The 20,703-nt window shown below is 39.4% G+C and overlaps 1 protein-coding gene across 2 annotated transcripts in view; it reads right to left on the bottom strand.

Annotated features, from left to right (window-relative positions):
* Positions 1–14,297: 14,297 nt before the first annotated feature.
* The window catches only part of washc2c (WASH complex subunit 2C), a 116,596-nt gene continuing 110,190 nt past the window's right edge, over positions 14,298–20,703 (bottom strand). For both annotated transcript variants that reach the window (XM_028795927.2, XM_028795928.2), the window contains 2 exons: positions 20,053–20,230; positions 14,298–14,762 (listed from right to left, as the gene is read on the bottom strand). In XM_028795927.2, coding sequence (XP_028651760.1) covers positions 14,614–14,762; positions 20,053–20,230 — 327 coding nt within the window. In that variant the 3' untranslated portion in view covers positions 14,298–14,613. The remainder of the gene's footprint in view (positions 14,763–20,052; positions 20,231–20,703) is intronic.

Below are 20,703 nucleotides of genomic sequence, written 5' to 3'. Positions count from 1 at the left end.
GAACATGAATGCATCACAAATAATGCAGTTAAATCATAATTTTAAATCCACAGTTTCCAGCTCCTGCTGGGTATTTCTAGGCACATACAGGCCTAATTTGGGCTTATTTTTATTGTCACATGTGTCCCTCAGACATATAGCAGTAATAGAAACACAAACAAGGCAAGGAGTACATCAGGTAAGCTGATTTTTGACTTCTCATAAATATAATGAAGTTTTGCATTTAATGCATTTTTGTTTATCACTGTGCTGAAGAGTGACAATGTGTAGCATGTTGATTGGACATGCACATATTAACTTTATTGTATTTTGCAGTTTATACACTTGGAAAGACTGGTTCTACAACTGAAAAAAAGACTGAATACAAAACTATAGATATAATACAATTAATGTGTTACTTAGTTATATTTATATAACTTTTTTTAATCTCCACAAACCACTTTACATAGGCTGTGGGGTGCCAATTTGCAGCATCCACCTGAATGATACGACAGCAGATATTCTTGCATCACTACGCACACCACACATTAGCTCTTGAATGGGATGTCACATTACGTGACTTTTAGTCTTGGGGCATGTCAGATTTGCCAACCAAAGCCGCTAATTTCATCAGTGCACCATTTTAAATTTCAATCGTGGAATTTGATAGGTCACATTTACCAACCAAGCGCACACCTTCTAGCACACTCATGCTCGCCCCTTTTCTGTTTGAAGAATTAACAACTGCAGAGAGTTCAGAAGCAATCTCTGCTCGTTATTTATTTTTTCCATTCTGTTATGATATATAAAATATGGGGCATCAGACAGACAAGCTCCTTTTCTGTTCACGAGGTTCAAAACCTGTGTTCCTTAATCCAAATTATATGGATTGTAACATTCATTGGTTCATTTGGTTAATAATAATAATAATACATTTTATTTATATAGCACCTTTCCCATGCTCAAGGCACTTCACAGAGTATTATCCTGAGCACCTGGACAGTGAGGTAAACTGAAAGAAAGGACTGAATGTTAAGTTAAGTTAAAAGCCTTCCTAAATAGAATGTGTTTTAAGTTATTTTTTAAAAGAATGAATGGAGTCAGCTGATCTAATTAATTTCGGGATGTCATTCCAGAGTCTGGGCACTATACAGCTGAAGGCCTGTCACCCATAGAGTGCAGGTTAGTGTGGGGCACAACAAGATTACCAGAATCAGAGGGCCTTAGTAGGCGAACAGGCACATAGTGATTGAGAAGGTCACTGATGTAGTCCGGCGCAAGGCCATTTAAAGCTTTGTAGGTTATTAATAGAATTTTATATTCAATCCTGTAAGACACAGGGAGCCAGTGAAGGCACAGCAGGATGGGTGTGATGTGCTCACTGTTGCTGGTCCGTGTAAGGACTCTTGCAGCAGAGTTTTGAATCAACTGGAGCTGTGATATAAGATTAGAAGGGACACCTACCAGCAGCGAGTTACGATAATCGATGCGGGATGTGATAAAAGCATGAACAAGTTTCTCAGCATTAGAAAAGGAGAGGAATGAGTGAACACAAGATATGTTACGGAGGTGAAAGTAAGAAAGTTTCTTAATGTGGTTTATGTGGGCGGAATAAGAAAGGAAGGAATCAAGAATGGGGCGGCATGGTGGCGCAGTGGTAGCGCTGCTGCTTCGCAGTAAGGAGACCCGGGTTCGCTTCCCGGGTCCTCCCTGCATGGAGTTTGCATGTTCTTCCCGTGTCTGCGTGGGTTTCCTCCAACAGTCCAAAGACATGCAGGTTAGGTGCATTGGCAATTCTAAATTGTCCCTAGTGTGCGTGCCCTGTGGTGGGTTGTTTCCTGCCTGTGTGTGTGTGCCCATGGTTTGTTTCCTGCCTTGCACCCTGTGTTGGCTGGGATTGGCTCCCGCAGACCCCCGTGACCCTGTAGTTAGGATAAAGCGGGTTGGATGGATAGATGGAATCAAAAATGACACCAAGTTTCCTTGCATCAGGAGAAGGTCTGATGAGATCATCGTCAAGAGTGACTGAAAATGAGCTCATTTTCTTAAGTAGCTCTTTGGTGCCAGTTTATTTTTTTGCAATTTAATTTTAAAGAGTTCTGCTCCATCCAGGTTTAAATTTCACTGAGGCAAGTTATGAGCTGAGAAAACTATGATGAAGTTCCACTTTTAACATTGAAGTAGAGTCGAGTTTCATCTGCATAAAAATGATAACCCAGTCCATAGCTACAAATAATATGGCCAAGGGGAAGCATATAAATACAGAAAAGAAGAGGGCCGAGGACAGAGCCCTGAGGAATTTATTGTGTGACTGGCGCTGAGCTGGACCTGCTGTTGCCAAGACTCTTGCCTATCAGTCAGATAGGACTTGAACCACTAGAGGGCAGTGCCAGAGATACCCAGCATGTTCTCCATTCTGGACAGTAGAATGTCATGTCTGACAGTGTCAAATGCTGTGGTCTAACAGAATTAATTCCTGGTTTGTCCAGAGTCTGCTGCCATAAGCAAATTATTGGTTACCCAAAGAAGAGCAGTTTCACAGCTGTGCTGCGCCCTGAAACCAGACTGAAAGGGTTCCATCAAATTATTAGAGGTTAAGTAATTGGTGAGGTGGGAGACTACAACATGCTCAAGAACTTTTAACAGAAAAGGTAAGTGGGAACTAACAAGAAACCCAAACAGGTTTGATTTTATCCTAGCCCATTGCAGACTAGTGGGATTCAGTAGTTGGGTATGTCACATTAGATGATCGACTTCGCGGGAGTGCGCAGATGACTGGCTTAACATTATGTAAATGAAGGTTACAACAGAAAACCGCTGAAACAGTCGTCTAATGTATTTAAAGTCTTAAGCGGTTAAAGAGTGAGAGAGATACTGCAGTTAGCCAACAAGGTACAGGGAATGATTAAGGGGTCATAATGGTCAGGCTGTGGTGGGAAATTTAGCCAGGACTGTGAGAAACACTCTACTCTTTTCAAAAGATGCCCAGGGATCTTTTATGACGACACAGACATGACCTCGGTTTTACGTCTCATCCAAAGGATGAGATTGCATAGAATGCAGCATTTGTACTGTACATATATGTGTGTTCTAGGTCTCCTATCAATCATACCAGATACCATCCTCACTTGCTGCCTCCTGGACTTTTGAACTCTTCTCCTTATCACAGGTGGCGGAGTACTTCAGAGTCTCTTTTTAACACTTAACACCCACGGCCTGTGAGCCTAGGTTAGGATCAGGATGTAGATTAAAAGGTAAATGGCTAATCTTCTATGCAATTCCAGCTGTGGTTTTGCGAACACTGTCTAGAGTTTAAATAGTGACCAGTCTATGATAACTCCACCAAGTGATACCTAATGTCACTTGTGACATTCACCCAGGATAATTTCACTTTTCCTTTTGGTACAGCAGTTCATTCTGCATTTGCAGAAAGCAAGCCACCCTTAACTGCAAGAGGGCCATCAATGGGTGCTGATTCTCCTCTCGACCAGGTCAGCGTGCACTGGAGATCAGTCAGAGGCAGCCAAGAGGGTATCATCACCTAAAACCAGTTGAGATACAGAGCTCCTGTTCCCCAGAATCATAAATGGTTACAAAAGGAATTCTTGTCGGAGTCCTACACCCACTTTAAATGGATTTAAATTAAAACCAAATATGCAAACATGGCCCCTCCACACAAAGATATCCCAAGCAGTCATCCTGAGTCTACTCACTCTTCTACTGCCTCCCACATGATAAGGAATGTAGTCATATGCTTTGGCTTAACTTGATTTTCACTCAGTTTTGTTTTACTATGTATCTACTCAAGTGATAAGGTCATGAGCGGTTCACTAATTTTTTTTATTCTTATTTTTATATTTTATTATTCTTCTCCTGTGGTGGACTGGCACCCTGCCTGGGATTTGTTCCTGCCTTGCGCCCTGTGTTGGCTGGGATTGGCTCCAGCAGACCCCCGTGACCCTGTGTTAGGATATAGCGGGTTGGATAATGAATGGATGGATGGATTATTCTTCTGTCTGGAGTAGCGGCATCTCCTGTCCTGCTGCCGGGTATCTCAATAGGAGAGGCACTGTGTAAGTCATAGCTACACTCACCAGTTCCACACATACAATACAATTTATTTTTGTATAGCCCAAAATCACACAAGAAGTGCCGCAATGGGCTTTAACAGGCCCTGCCTCTTGACAGTTCCCAGCCTTGACTCTCTAAAAAGACAAGGAAAAACTCCCAAAAAACCCTTGTAAGGAAAAAAAAATGGAAGAAACCTTGGGAAAGGCAGTTCAAAAAGAGACCCCTTTCCAGGTAGGTTGGGCATGAAGTGGGTGTCAAAAAAAGGGGGTCAATACAATACAATACACAGAACAGAACACAAGTAATCCTCATCAGGTCACCACCGTGACCTCAACTGCAGTTATGTACTGATCGAACGTATGATGCCATGTGCATGATTCATTATTCTGTAGTAAAAATATTGTGTGAGTGTTGTTTAGTGGTGTGTGATACTGGAAAAAAATGATACCTCGATATTTTCTGGGACTTTGACAATAACGATAATTAGACAATATTTTGCATCCTTTAAAAATGTCTTTGTAAAAGTCTTCTTGATCTAGCTTGGTCTTGATAATGGGTTATTAATTGTAGCTTACTAATGAGATTAATGGAAACAACAGCTAAGAAAAACAGGTGTTGTTTACGTACTTAAAACTGAAGTAAAATAACACAAAAAAATTAAAATCACCAGTAAAAGTATTACTGAGATCAAACAGTACAAGTAAGAGTAAAAAAAATTTAAAGTGGCCTACAGGAGTTGCACAAAAGACCAACAAAACAATAATAATGAGAGAATTTTAAATAGAAACCCTTAATGTAAACAAGATATGAACCCAAAGGGAATAAAATACTAAACATAATTGAACTACAGGGCATGAACATTACAGTCTGAACAAACATAAACCGCTCTGCTGTGAGGTGAATTGCGCAGCATACAAGCAAGAACAGAAATCTAACATTCTGTACTACAGTGTAAAAATCTAAAGTTTTGTCATATACTACACAGGAAAAAATATTGCATTTGTAAACAGCTTCTGTCATATATTGCACAAAGATACAAAAAACCCAAACCTATAACATTTGTAAACAAATTACTAACTTCAAGTTCTGTCCAATACTGCACAAATATATCAGAAAAATAAAACAATTGTAAAATTCTACTGAGGAAACTTCAGGTTGTGTGACAGAAGCACCAGTTTGCCCACAGCATGTGACTTCAGAGCAGCACAGTTAGCTGTTACAACATTTCCTCCGGTGCTGAAAGTCCCTTCTTGAGGAAAGGATGCACGGGAACGTTTTCACAAGTTTCCTCAATTTAAGGAAATGTACTTCTTGTGTTTTCCACCACTCAAGTGGATTTACTTCACTGTCCACCTCAGGTATCATCAAGAAGCTCTTGATCTTTTTTTTCAATGGTAGTGTGTTAGACTTACCTTCTCTGAACTCCTGTGTTTATTTATATATATATATTGTGGTGTGTGGCCGGCTAAATATTCCTGCCATCACCCCCAGGCCGCCAGGTGGAGCTCTCCCAACAGCGTGGACATTCCCCGAATTCCAGCAGGGCCTCATGGACTTTGTAGTTTATATGCACAGCCCTGCTGGATACCATGGGAACCACCAGGAGTCGCTGTGGGGAGGCTGCCGGACTCTTACTTGCCCTATAACCCGGAGGTGCGTCATGATCACATGACAAGAGGAAACGACGTGCTTCTGGGTTGAAGAAAGGAGCTTTTTATCCGACCCGGAAGTGTTCATGATCACATGGACAGAAGGGAGAAACACTTCCGGGTCAGGGACTATATAAAGGACTCTGGGAAACCAGTACACTGAGCTGAGCTGGGAGGAAGGATGGCGAAGTGTCTGGGAGTGTGGAGGATTGATTATTGTAGTGTTTATTGATTTATGAATATTGTGGAGTGGAGGGTGCTTTGTGCACATTATTGTCTAAATAAAAGTAATATTTGGACTTCTACCTGGTGTCTGGAGTCGAGTCAGAGGGTTCGAGGAAGACAAGGGCCCCAAACTGCGACAATATATATATTTTTATTTTTTACTTCCTTTCTTGTGTCATCACCTGCTCCAACGTCTGTAGCCATAGGGGCGAGCGAGGTGGGGATCTGTGCGAGTGTTGTGAAATAAAATGCACCTGATAGGCATATGGTTCTTACTGAAATAAAAATAATCTGTTCAAATGGATTAATAATTTGTCCAAACTGGTTTTTTTTTGTGTTTTTGCCTGACACCTATGAGCCTCCATACGAGATCAATTTCACTTACATTGCATTTTATAGATGAACGTTAGTTTTCGCCATGCCAGCTCCATACAGTATGCTGTGACTCATTCCTCTTGATCTCAATTTATTACCTGCAGCAGTTCCAACTACGTTCAGTTACCTTTGTCTTACAATTACAGGAAAAATGAAGCAATATGAGGGAGGAAAGAAAGCGAATGCAATCGCGTGTGGCTTTAAGTTCAGCCATTGTAACCGTACACACTGTACTGCTGTGCTCTGGCTTTGAATCCGGTTAACATCCGAAGCTTCAGTGTTGTGACTAACGATGTGCCTGCCGCTTTATGTGAACCATCACTACAGGTACTGAAACCACAGAGAGGTGTGTTTTTGATTGTTTTTTTTGCAAAGTAAGTGACATACTTGATGATTTCAGCTCGCACATCATTAAAACAATAATTAAAATATTATCATTGACGATACATATCACACACTCCTAATGCTGTTTAAAAATTCAACAAATGTAAATACCTTTTCACTACATTAGAGAAATTTGGGTTTGGCCCGAACATTTGTGCATGGATCAAACTACTATATACCAATCCAGAAGCTTCAGATTGTATTAACAACATTTGTTCAGACTACTTTAAACTAGAACGTGGTACCAGACAAGGTTGCCCCTTGTCACCACTGCTGTTTGCAGTTGCCATGGAACCACTGGCGGTCCACTGTTGAAATTCTGATCAGATAAAGGGGATTTTCAGAGAAGGACTGGAACACAAAATTTCTCTATATGCAGATGATATGGTACTGTATATATCAGACCCACAAAATTCTGTGCCTGCAGTCTTAACAGTACTTACAGGATTTCAAAAGATCTCTGGTCTCAGAATTAATTTGAATAAAAGTATACTCTTTCCAGTGAATTCTCAAGCACACAATATTAGATTGGACACCTTCCCTTTTATCATTGCAGATCAGTTTAAATACCTAGGGGTAAACATCACAAGTAAACATAAAGCTCTTTATCAACAAAATTTCACCGTCTGTATGGAAAAAATTAAGCAAGACTTGCATAGATGGTCAACCCTCCATCTCACTCTAGCTGGAAGAATTAACATTGTTAAGATGAATATCCTTCCTAAGCTACTCTTTTTATTTCAAAACATTCCAATATACATTAATAAATCATTTTTTAAGCAATTAGATTCAACAATAACCTCAGTTATTTGGAACTCAAAACACTCACGTATCCAAAGAGCGACCCTACAAAGACCTAAGGCAAAAGTAGCATGGCTCTACCTAACTTTCAGTTTTATTACTGGGCAGCAAACATACAAGCTATAAAAATATGGACACGAATAGATGAACATACACAGGCTTGGTCCGCAATGGAAGTAAAATCCTGCAGTACTTCTTTATATTCCCTGCTTTGTGCCCCAATAAAAGCAAGTTATCTCAAATATACTAATAACCCAATTGTGCTTCACTCACTCAGAATATGGAACGAATGTAGAAAGCATTTTAAGATGGAGAATCATTTATCTGTGGCACCTCTGCAAGAGAACCACCTCTTTCAACCCTCGCAAACATATGCAGTTCTTAATATCTGCAAAAGATTTGGGATTAAATTGCTTAGAGATCTTGATATAGACAACATCTTTGCATCCTATGAACAATTACACTCCAAATTTAACTTTCGAGCTACGCATTTCTTTCACTATCTTCAAATTAGGAACTTTGTTAAACAGAACCTGCCCGATTTTCCTCATCAAGGATTCCAATACTTTCCCCATACTTCGTATACGAGAAAGTAAAAACAATATAAGAAACAAGAAAATGGGGCACCTCTGATCAAAAGCAATTAGCCACCTAACAAAAACAAAAAAACAGAAAGCAACGATAGGAAAATGTTTTTTTAAATACAAACACTTGATGATCTCCACATCACCATCACGTGAGCCTCACAGTTCATATTATTTAACATGCTTGCACGAAGTCCTGTATTTTAACACATTCTTATTTATCACACAGCCAGAGGGTTGTGACATTTTGCGTGTTGGTTGTACATACAATACAAATATCTTGATGCCTCCACAATCTCCTGATCATGGAGTACTTGACCAGCAGACAGCACTTTGTAAGGCCAAGTGACTGTGTGTCACAAATGGCGGTGTGTAATACTGCGGGGGCACCTCAGGGGATGGTCCTGTCTGCTTTCCTATTTACCCTCTACACAACGGACTTCCAGTACAATACCAGCACTTGTCATCTACAGAAATTTTCAAATAATGGCTGCATTAAAAACGGAGGTGAGCCAGAGTACAGGAATGTTGTGGAGGACTTCATCTTGTGGTGCAGGGAGAACAAGCTGCAACTCGACATCAGCAAGATAAAAGAGCTGGTGGTGGACTTCCGACATACCAGGAAGCCTCCGAGACCAGTCACGTGGAAGTGGAGCAGAGCTACAAGTACCTGGGGGTTCACATAAACAACAAGCTGGACTGCTTTGACAACACAGTGGCATTGGACAAAAAGGGCCAGAGCAGACTGGACTTGCTAAGGAGACTCAGGTCTTAAGATGTGTGCAGCAAACTGTTGGAAATGTTCTAACAGTCCACAGTAGCCAGTGAGGTGTTCTACGCTGTGGTCTCTTGGGGAAGCAACGTGACCTCAAAAGATGCACAATGCCTGAACAAACGAACCCTGGACACACTGGAAGGTGATGTGGAAAAAAGGATGGTGGCAAAATTGGATGCCATCATGAACAATCCCCTCCAGGAGGTGCTCTTTTGGAGCACTTTTAGGCACAGGCTCAATCCAGAATGGTGTACTAAGAAGCACCTCAGAGGGGTCTTTTCTGCCCACTGCTATCAGGCAATTCAATGCTTCCTTCCAATATACTCTTACATTTATTTTGAAATATCTGCAAAAAATACATTTATTTAATTATCGATTGATTGACTGAATTATTTGTCCTGTGTGTCTGTATCTTTGTTTTTTTCTTTGTATGCATCTGAATTTCCCCAAAGGATTAATAAAGTTGATCTAATCTATTCTAAATAAGAATTTCACTCTGCATGTAAAAAAGTCTCTTACTGTCACATTTTACAGAAAGTGGCTTCTCCATTTATAGTGACTTCAAACCAGTTAGACAGACATGCATCATTGTGAATGAAAAAAAAAACGTGATTTTTCAGAATATTCTAATTGGTACAAATATTTTTAATTTCATGGTGGACTTAATTCTTGCTAAACTGTTAGGTATGGGCTTCTCACTGATCCAACAGATTGATCTTAGATAAGTTATTAATGGTTTCTTCTTCAAATATGTGTTACTGTATATATTCGCGTATAAGTCAGGTTTTGAAATCCGAAAAATCAATCATAAAAGCAGACCCTGATTTACACGCCTGTTCAAAAATGCAACCCTTCATTTTTGATCTTCTTGCTTCCTCCAATCTCACATCAGTTTCTCAGACACATAGAATTTTTTTTGCAGCAGCACAGTTACCAATTTCTTTCTCCACTTCAACGACTTTTAATTTAAAACCAGCTTCATATTTTCTTCTGATTGAACGCTCCACCGTAGAAAAGGGATGCTCTTACAATAAAGGTGTATGAGGGTGTGAGATACAAAAAACCCAAATCAGTACAAACGTCGCTTCGGAATAGTTCGGGTATTACCGTGTGGTCACGTAGTCACAATACAAAGAAAAAAAAGGCAGTGTGCTCCATGTTTACTCTCTCAGGTGGGTGTCAGTTTTCCGCATTTGACTTATACGACAGACATTATAAAATACCGGAAATTATACAGTAAAATCAAGCCCAGCGGGAGAACTTAAACGCAAGTATATACGGTATGTTTTGAAATCTATGGTTATTGAGCTTTGCTTCACCATCTTTCACAAACCAAAGTTCAAAGCAACCATCAAACTGTGCACAAAACATTTACTGTACAATAAGTGGGCATAAGACAAAGTAATTGGGCTAACTTTGATTTCAATTTTAATTTAAAATGATTAGCCAGTGATTTAAAGTCTTAATACTTGATTAAAAGGAGGATGGCTGTTACATCATCCCTCCTTTGTAAATTTTTAAGCGTGGGGATTTTTTGATTTGCTTTTTTTAATGGAAAAGCTGCACATGCCTCAGAGGGAACACTGGTCAACTGTAGGCTACCAGCAATGGATGTATTTAAAAAGCAGTACAGGGATTTCTCTTTCACCCATTTTAAGTTTACATCAGTTAAGACAATCTTGACGAGAACAAGCCATTCAGCCCAACAAAGCTCACCAGTCCTATTCCGCTATAATAATATCAAGTCAAGTATTGAAAGACCCTAAAATCTTACTGTCTTCTACCACACTAGATTATTTCATGTGTCTCTGGCACTCTGTGTAAAGAAAAACATCCTAATGTTTGTGAAAAATTTACCCTTAAAAAATGTGCCCGTGTTCTTGATGAATTCATTTTAAAGTCACAGTCTCAATCCACTGGACTAATTCCCTTCATACTTTTAAACACTTCAGTCAGGTCTCCTCTTAATTTCCTTTTGCTTAAACTGTAAAGGCTCAGCTCTTTTAATCTTTCCTCATAACTCATCCCCTGTAGCCCTGGATTCAGCCTAGTCGCTCTTCTCTGGACCTTTTCTAGTGCTGCTGTGTGCTTTTTGTAGCCTGGAGACCAAAACTGCACCCAGTACTCCAGATGAGGCCTCACCAGTGTGTTATAAAGTTTGAGCAGAACCTCCTTGGACTTGTACTCCACACATCAGGGCGCTATATAACCTGTCATTCTGTTAGCCTTCTTAATGGCTTCTGAATACTGATGGGAAGTTGATAGCTTAGAGTCCACTACGACTCCTAAATCCTCCTCTCTCAATTTTCAGACCTTCCATTGTGTATTCAAACCTCACATTTTTACTTCCTATGTGTACAACTTTACATTTACTGAGATTAAATTTCACCTTCCACAACTCTGCCCAAGTCCCTCTGTAATGATTCAACAGATTCCAGATTATCGGCCAAACTTAACCAGCTTGTTACTTTTATTCTTTTCCAAATCATTTTTTTTTTTTTGTTCTTTATTTCGCCTTATACAATTTCTTGTATTAGGAATTTGTTAGTTTTCGCATACCCCTTGGGGTCAGAGCGCAGGGTCAGCCATTGTACAGCGCCCCTGGAGCAATTACAGGTTACAGCAGAGTAGGGTCTCTTTCGGAAGTGACGGGGATTCGAACCGGCAACCTTCGGGATACCAGTGCAGATCCTTAGCCTCAGAGCCACCACTCCGCCCTCATTTATATATATATATATTATAAACAGCAACAGCCCCAGCACTAACCCCTGCTGGACACCACTGTTAATGTCAGCCAATTCTGATAAGGTTCCTTACAGCATCATGCTTTGCTTCCAGAGCCAATTTTGTATCCATCTACACAACACACCCTGAACTCCCATTTCTTGAACTTTTGGCTATGCAGTTGTAATTTCAATTTAATTTCCTGTCTATTTTAAAGTAATTTTTTAGTGCTCTTAGTTACTGCTTTCGATAATGATAATAGCCTGAAACCACCCATTAGAGAATTGCGATTATACTAATTTGATCCAAAGGAAACTGCTGAGTAACAACATGAATGAATACTTTAGTCAAAAATGAGATCTTTTTATATGTTACTTAGCCCATGTAGTTTGTGGTGATCTCGTTTTCTTTTAGAATGGAGATAAAAAAAATATGATGCCATATAAGTCAATGGTGACCAGAATTGTACAACAGCAAACAATATCAATATGTCCAAGAAATAAATCTCACATTACTCGTGTCACATAATCCACATGTCAAGTCCTCCAGTCTTAAGCTCACAACGCCCCAAACACATGTATTTTTACCAAAACATACTGCTCAAGAAGATTAAAGGAACACTTTTTAATTAGAGTATAGCATCAAGTCAATGACACTCCTAAGCTATTGATCTGGTCAGCTAAGTAGCAGAGGGGCTTGTTAATCAGTTTCAGCTGCTTTAGTGTTAATAAAATGAACAACAGGTGCACTAGAGGGGCACCAATGAGACGACTCCCAAAACAGAAATGGTTTAACAGGTGGAGGCCACTGACATTTTTCCCTCCTTATCTGTTTTTTCACTTGTTTTGCATTTGGCTACGGTCAGAGTCACTACTGGTAGCATGAGGCGATACCCGGACCCTACAGAGGTGGAACAGGTAGTCCAACTTCTGCAGGATGGCACATCAATATGTGCCATTGCCAGAAGGTTTGCTGTGTCTCCCAGCACAGTCTCAAGGGCATGGAGGAGATTCCAGGAGATAGGCAGTTACTCTAGGAGAGCTGGACAGGGCCGTAGAAGGTCCTTAACCCATCAGCAGGATCCACCAGTATCTGCTCCTTTGGGCAAAGAGGAGCAGGATGAGCACTGCCAGAGCCCTACAAAATGACCTCCAGCAGGCCACTGGTGTGAATGTCTCTGACCAAACAATCAGAAACAGACTTCATGAGGGTGGCCTGAGGGCCTGACGTCCTCTAGTGGGCCCTGTGCTCACTGCCTGCTTGGCACCATGGAGCTCGACTGGCATTTGCCATAGAATAGCAGAATTGGCAGGTCCAGCATTGGCACCCTGTGCTTTTCACAGATGAGAGCAGGTTCACCCTGAGCACATGTGACAGACGTGAAAGGGTCTGGAGAAGCCGTGGAAAACATTATGCTGCCTGTAACATAGTTCAGCATGACCAGTTTGGTGGTGGGTCAATGATGGTCTGGGGAGGCATATCCATGGAGGGACGCACAGACCTCTACAGGCTAGACAACAGCATCTTGACTGCCATTAGGTATTGGGATGAAATCCTTGGACCCATTGTCAGACCCAATACTGGTGCGGTGGGTTCCTCCTGATGCATGACAATGCCCGGCCTCATGTTGCGAGAGTATGCAGGCAGTTCCTGGAGGATGGAGGAATTGACACCATTGACTGGCCCCCATGCTCGCTTGCCTGACCTCAATCCAATTAATCTTTTTAGTTAGCCAATAAAAGGTGTCACTTTGCTTGACTTCTCATTACATCCATAATGGATAACACTTTGCAGCAACACCCTACTATTAAAATAATGCTAAATAAGTCACTTTTGGTAAGTGACTTATGAAATAACTGGATTGTGCTCAGATGCGAATGAACATCTGAATCAAAGACCCAGTCCCATTCCTCCCATTCATTGGTCACAAGTCAAGACCAGTAACCACTTCTTCATTGGCAAGCATTACGTTCCACATGACAGATAAAGTGTAAAATTGCTGGAGAGACATGTATGGCTAAAGATTCATGGACAATTTTATATGGCTGTCCAATGCTGGTCACCATAAACTTATATTGTATCAGAAACGTTTTCTTTCGCCGTTCTGCATGAAAATATGAGATTAACATTTTTTTCTCATTCATCAGTTGGCATAAGCAACATACAAATCATTTTTGGATGGAGTATTCCTCTAAAGGAATATACTCTTTGAATTGAAGACAGGATTCTTGACCAATGAATGATGCAGAAAGATGGATCTTCAAATCAAATGTATTGTGGGAATTTTGTCTTTCCTCTTGACATTTCAATGGAGAGCTTTCAGGAAATAACATTTAGCATGTTTTGACCATATGAATGAATAACAGACATGTGGATTATGCGACACAAGTTACACAAGAATATTTTTTTTCTTTTATCCGTGGACTTTTTTGCATTATTTGTTGCTGACCAGAACTGGTCACCACAGGGTTCTGTTGAGTTTGAATCTTCAATATGTAATTTCTTCAAGAAAACAGATTAAATATTTTTCTCAGCCACACTACAAACTACACAGGGTAAGTACCACTTTAAAAAAAGTAACATTTTTGAGTGGAGTATTCCTTTAAGCTAAGTTGTAAAGCATGAGACACTGCTTTATCAGATCCAGGACTTAAAATGCTTTGGTGAACCAGACAGGGCCCTAGTAATTACATACAATAAAAAAAACATACAGTACTAATAATATTCAAGTTATATTTTCTTAAAAAATATTTTATTAGGATACATACATACACTTTAAGTGCTAGAGTGCCTTGAAAGAAAATTACTGCAAGGTAACGTCCTTAAAAAGACATGGTCTACTGAATTTCCAGAGGCTTTCATTTATGGCACAGATTTTAGTAAGATGGAATAATAACTCCTTATAAGACATTCATATGCATTTTATATTATAATCTATTAACAGTGTTATTACAAACTACCTTATGAGATGATACATTTTTATAATGTTTTATCTGAATATTTTTAATTCTGAGGAAAGAATAATGGACTTAAGACTTCAGCTTTATTATATGCCACCCAAAGCGTTCAGTGGGTCATCAAAAATACTTGCAGCTTTTTTTCCTGTGGCATCTGCTTCATTTGCTGCCGGACTTCTTTTTGTTTTCGTTTGTGTCTTTGTGCTTGTTTTTTTATTTCCAGAAGAAAAAATATCATCTGAAAAAGACAAAAAGTCAAACATATTAGTCCTGGAGTTGAAGCTGCCATCTCAGTGAAGTCTACCTGTATCACAACTGAAACACATGCTCGTAGATTAACAGAATATTAAAGCCAATGTTCAGCCACAGAAATCCTTCAGTTAGCTACAATTTGTCAATTCTATTACTTCACCTACCGGGGCAGAAATGGAGAGCTAACACACAGGTTCTACTTAGTCTTTTTTCAACACAATAAAGGAGAACATCACTAAATATACACCTAGTGAAGGGTTCAGTTATCAGCTAAGGACTGCATCTATGCTGTTTGATGATGTTGTCGCTCTTTTAGTCTCATCATACTGTGACCTTCAGCATACACTGGGATAGTTTACTGCCGAATGTGAAGAGAATCAGCAACTTGAAACCATATATATATGCTTATATTTACGGAGTTGATAGTTTCACTGAAGCCAGACGTAAATATATACTGTATACACATTTGGAGAACACCACAAGTGAATTTTGCTTAAAATTGGGTGAGTACAATTAGACGGCTCACTGAGTGTCCCATTCCTAAACTGATCCAATGCCTCATGACGGCTGAGCTGAAAGTAGGGGTGGTGATTGTAAACTACTAAGCCCCTGAGCGGATAACAGCAGTTTTAGCTTTTTATTTTCTCTCAGCGTCAAATCTTTTGCTCTCTCCCTGTTGCCCGAGTGGCGGTTTAAAACTCACAGACTGGAGGAGATGTGTATGGTTGTTTTAGGAAGAAGCCCTGTGGGGGTAGCCTTTGCAGAACAGGATGTCACCACTATTCATTACACTCTTTTTAACGGGTTGTCCTCAGATGTGTATTTTCGTTTGAGAAACACATACGGCTCCCCAAGGCTAGGGTCATGTCTATAGTGTATGTCAAATTCTTACCAGGCCAGGTTATGGCTTTTTCACATAACTCGTGAGCAGCTACCTCAGTGATACACTGCATAAATTGCACATGCAAAAACTAGACAAAAACTTTTTAAATGGGAGTTGTTTTGCTTGTATTTTGCAAAAAGAAATCTGCTAAAAGGGTTAGCAAAACTTACTTGACAAGATTTCTTAAAGTAAGCTAAATAATCAAAAATATAACATTGTGGATGAGTAAATAATTCTTACAATAAGGAAAACTAGATGTCATGATTTAAATACTTTTCACTTGGCTTAGATTTCATTTTTTGCAGTGTAGAGTTTAGATACCTTGGGACGTTGGTCCTGTGGGTTTGTAGAGGCGACTGTGAGAGTGACTGACAAATCGGTGCAGCTGCACTTTTGCAAATGTTGTATCAAACCATAGAGGCGAAGAGAGAACTTAGTCTATTGACAAAGATCTCACTCTATCCTTCATGCCACATTCCATATCCTCACCTGTGGTCACTGGAGGTGGGTAATGACTAAAAGTATGAAATCAAAAGTTCAGGTGGCTGAAGTGAGATTCCAAAACAGAGCTGGCAGGCTTAGTTTCTGCGAAAGTGTGAGAACCTGGGAAGGACAGGAGTACCTCAGCGTTTGGCTGCAGTTTCTCCAGATTAACAGGAGCTGGCTGAGGTAGTTTCGACAGATAAATAAATAATAGGTACCACTTGTTACCTCCCCTGGTAGTTGTACAAGGCATGGCTCACTGGAAGTAGACCCAGGACACAATGGACAGAAAAGATCTCTCAATACATCCTGGGGAATTCCCAGACACCTCCAGGAAAGCCGAGAAATGCTGCTAAGGATAGACTGTCCAGGTTAGCCCAGCTCAGTGTGTCATTACTCCAACTATCATCAGGAAGAACGCAGAGGAAATAATGAAGACGATGAAAACCTCAAACTGTAGTGTGAACTGGAGAGGTGTTCTGTATTTTATCCACTACATGACACTCAAGAGTCGGAAATTGTTGACACTGAATATTACCGTCAAGCCTAGGAAAATTATCTCCAGCAGCTTTTCATCCTTGAGAATTCATTTTCTCTGTTGCAAGTACAGTACTTGGCTGAATGAACAATTTTGTTCTACCATCTTGTGTGAACAACTATTTTTTTTAAACAAAATAGTAAACATTTTTCAAATATTTTTAAGCCAATGTTATTTGTAGTTATATGAAAATACACAATGATTTTTTTACTGAGTACTTATTACAATATACTAGTGATGCTCCAATCGACCGGCCACCACACTAGATTGACTGATTTGTACCCCAAATTACTTGACTTGTGATCGATAAATAAGCCAAAAAACAATCTTTTCAGAATCTGCTTTTCTACGCTTTATGGTAATTTGGTTGTCCTTTATACAAAGCATTATGGTACCTAAGGAATTGCATGTGTCACTTTACTGCAGAAAAGAGATCTAACAGTCAAGACTTTAGAAGTGAGTGAAGATAGGAATATTGGCTTTTACATTAAAGACAGTGGAGTAATAAGCTGAGAAAAGGGAATCTGAGGAGTTGTCATGTGTATGGAGAGGAGTGGCAAACAGAAATGTTGTCCAGCTGAAGCTGGATTGCAAAATAAGAGAGTTGTGTCTTTGGAGATGAGTTCAGAGCTTTTCCTGTAATTAAAATGGGTGTGAATTGTGAGTAAACTTGTGTTCAGAAAAAGATTAGATGAAGAATTTTCCTTCGTTGCTTAGTAAACAGGCTTGTTAGCTTAAGAGCCAAATGTTTTGATTTTACATGTAAACCTTTTAAGCATCTTACCCTGGCTTTTCTTGATAAGGATGAACCTTTTATTAGAATTGTGGGTTGTAAACATTGCAAATATCGTATTTCTTTTAATGGCATTGGTATTATGAATTAATATTTTGTGCACCTGTTTCAATAGTTTAAGAAAGTATGTTTTAAGGAGACTCTATTTATTGTAATTTTCTAACCTGCTTCGTCCTAAACAGGGTCACAGGGTGATTTGGCATATGGCGCAAGGCAAGAACAAACTCTGGACAATGCACCAGTCCATCTCATTTATTTATTGTAGTACAGTAAATCCTTGCTATCTGTGACTCTCAATCCCGTGAATTCGCTTATTCACTATTACAAAAGCATAATCCATTTTGCTTACCCGTGGTCCGATCTAATCCTGACTATCTGCAGCCTTAAACACTAGCAATATATGAAATTGAGCAATGACAGGTCTGTGATGCACTTAGATGTCCAGGGCTGCACTGAACGGACCAATGTTTGTCTACTCGGTGACCAGAGGTTTGACTAAGCCATTCAGTTTTGTTCATTATGGAGACCAGGGCTTCCAATTATTTCCTACAAACGAAGAATTCCCAGATAATCAGTGTGAGCTTCTGATCCGCACTAAGTCCCTTACCTTTATACACACACCATGCGTTGCTAGTACCAATGGGATGGTTTAGTAAGGTCTGTGAATTTGCCCACTGCGGCCACTTGCAGCCTCTTGTGGAGCATCTAGAAGACGAATGAACTTGACTAGAGACGAAGTAATAACAAGGATTTCCTAGATAAACCTGTGGAAGGATCATTACCTAGTTTTGAGTGGGTGATTCCGCCCAAACTTGCACGGGCTGGAAACCTGCTGGATCCTAACCCCAGTTTTCCTATAGGATTAGTACTTCAGTATATGCAGATTCCATATCCATAGGGTTTTTCAGAAATGTAACCTCAGTGGATAATGAGCATCAATTGTGTTTTGTATGGTCACAGAACAATACACCAACCGAATATCATCTTGTAAATAAAAAATGAACAGGTAATGTGCAGCTGAATTGGTTAACATACCTCTTTAATAGAGAACATGAGGCTTCTATACTGCTGATTATGCAAGAGCTTAGTCTTAAATTTTGTTTTTTTTAAATATACAAATAAAAATTAAAAATATAATGAAAACAAGCAAAAATCCAAAGATTCACTTTGCTTTTTTGCTTGTCATCTCATCTAACAATGATGTCGTAGATTTAAATTTTATTATCTAGTTGTTGCAAATGGGACCAATAAATTCACCATTCCCTCTTTCTGTCTGAACCAGTAATAACACATGCATTTTTATTTGCTACCTTGAGGAAGCATGATCAAAATTTATTGCTGTACAGTAATCCCTCGCTACTTCGCGGTTCACTTTTCGTGGATTCACGACTTCGCGGATTTTATATGTAAGCATATCTAAATTCATAACGCGGATTTTTCGCTGCTTCGCGGGTTTCTGCGGACAATGGGTCTTTTTACTTGCATTAACCAGGAAGTCTCATCTCACTCATTCATCATTAACGTGCTAATGCTTCAGGGGCAGTGTCCAAGCACCAACAGAAGATGCAAATGATTGCAGAAACGGTAAAAGTTTTGGATATGTTGAAGGAAGGGAACAGCTACTCCGCTGCAGGACATCGATTCTTTTTATTTAAAAAGGAGGAAAAGCATATAACATCTACGGCCGCAGTGTTCTTTAACCAGGGTGCAAAACGAGTTGCAAGTGGACGTGATAAGGCAGTAGTCTGGATGGAATCTGCTTTAGGAATCTTTGCAACAAGGTCGACGACGTCATGACCGCCTACAAGCTGCTACGTGTACTTCGCTATACAGTAAGTGTAAACTTATCTACCGATTTCATATTGCTTAGCAGTTGTCCCTGTTTTTAATAGAGTAAATGGTGGGTTGTAAACAATACAGGGAGGGTTTAAAAACGTCCAAATACACGTTAAATAATTAAATAAATATAGTGTCCCTACTTCGCGGAAATTCAGTTATCGCGGTCGGCCTTGTAACCTATCACCCGCGATAAGTGAGGGATTACTGTATAAACTGACAGATTGTTTAATGATACCAGAACGGCAGCTATCAACAACTTACTGAAAGAATCATGCATGGTATACATTTCTAATTCAATCCTACTGTCCATCTTCTAGCCATCTAAGATGAACATCCTTTTTTAATATATTTAAAATGTAAGTAGAAATAAACAAAACAATTAATATACTAGAGTTGTGAAACTACTGTTCTTACATGCTACTACTGCACAACTCATGGGCATGGTAGCAAGATGAGCAAACTTACAAAAAGGTCTGTGAATCACCACTGGTTTATTTTCTTCTAAATCACTATAAAATGGTGTTACCTTCTTCTTGTTCATTGCTAAATGGTCATACATGCCTTTTTATCATTGAATGTGCGTTAAGAGTGTGACTGTATGTGTATTACAGAATACATAGATTGATCCCCATCCTAGTAAGTGATTAATATTAATCATATAATCATGTGGGGTGGAGCTGTAAGGAAGTCAAATATGGTCATTTTTCACAGACATTTACTATTTACTAAAATATTCTTACCCATATCATCATCAAATATGGATTTTGTTTCCACTTTCTTCTTTGCCTTTTTTTCAGGTGGCTTTGTGGTTGTCAGATCAGCAAATATATCAATACTGTCATCAAACAAGTTGGAATCCAGAGATTTTTCTTTCTGCTTTTTGAGAGGCTTTGCAGCTTCTGTTTCAAAGATGTCATCCTAAAGACAATAGTTAAAACAAAGAGATACACAAGGTTTTCAGTCAGCATTCATGTGTATAATGCTATCAAACTTGAAAAGCTCTCTTGTGTTTTATATTGGGTCATCGAAAAATGATTCTAAGATTTTAGTTCTTGATATTTTGGTAATTTGGAGACTACATGCTTGAACTAGAATATGAACAAATTCTGAAAGGTTTTCAGTAGCCATCTTTCCTAAGGAGCGCTACTGCCACAGTCACTATTTGCTGCATTTGTGTAATTTATCTCACCGCATTTGATAAGATAATGTACATTTAGAAAAACATCCATGCATGCTGGCTGTGCTGGGCTAGAGATTTCAAAATCTGTTGATTTTTAGACTGTCCCAATCATAACTTTACACATCTGAAAAAGAGTGGATATGGTACATCTTCAAGATTTTTTTCCTCATAATTGCTGCTGAAATGTAGGGGAAAAATGCAAACATGTTTT

Source organism: Erpetoichthys calabaricus, chromosome 2 (genome assembly GCF_900747795.2).
Source record: "Erpetoichthys calabaricus chromosome 2, fErpCal1.3, whole genome shotgun sequence".
Lineage (NCBI taxonomy): Eukaryota > Metazoa > Chordata > Cladistia > Polypteriformes > Polypteridae > Erpetoichthys > Erpetoichthys calabaricus.
The sequence above is the reverse complement of the archived record's forward strand: the minus strand, read 5'-3'. Positions and strand labels throughout refer to the sequence as shown.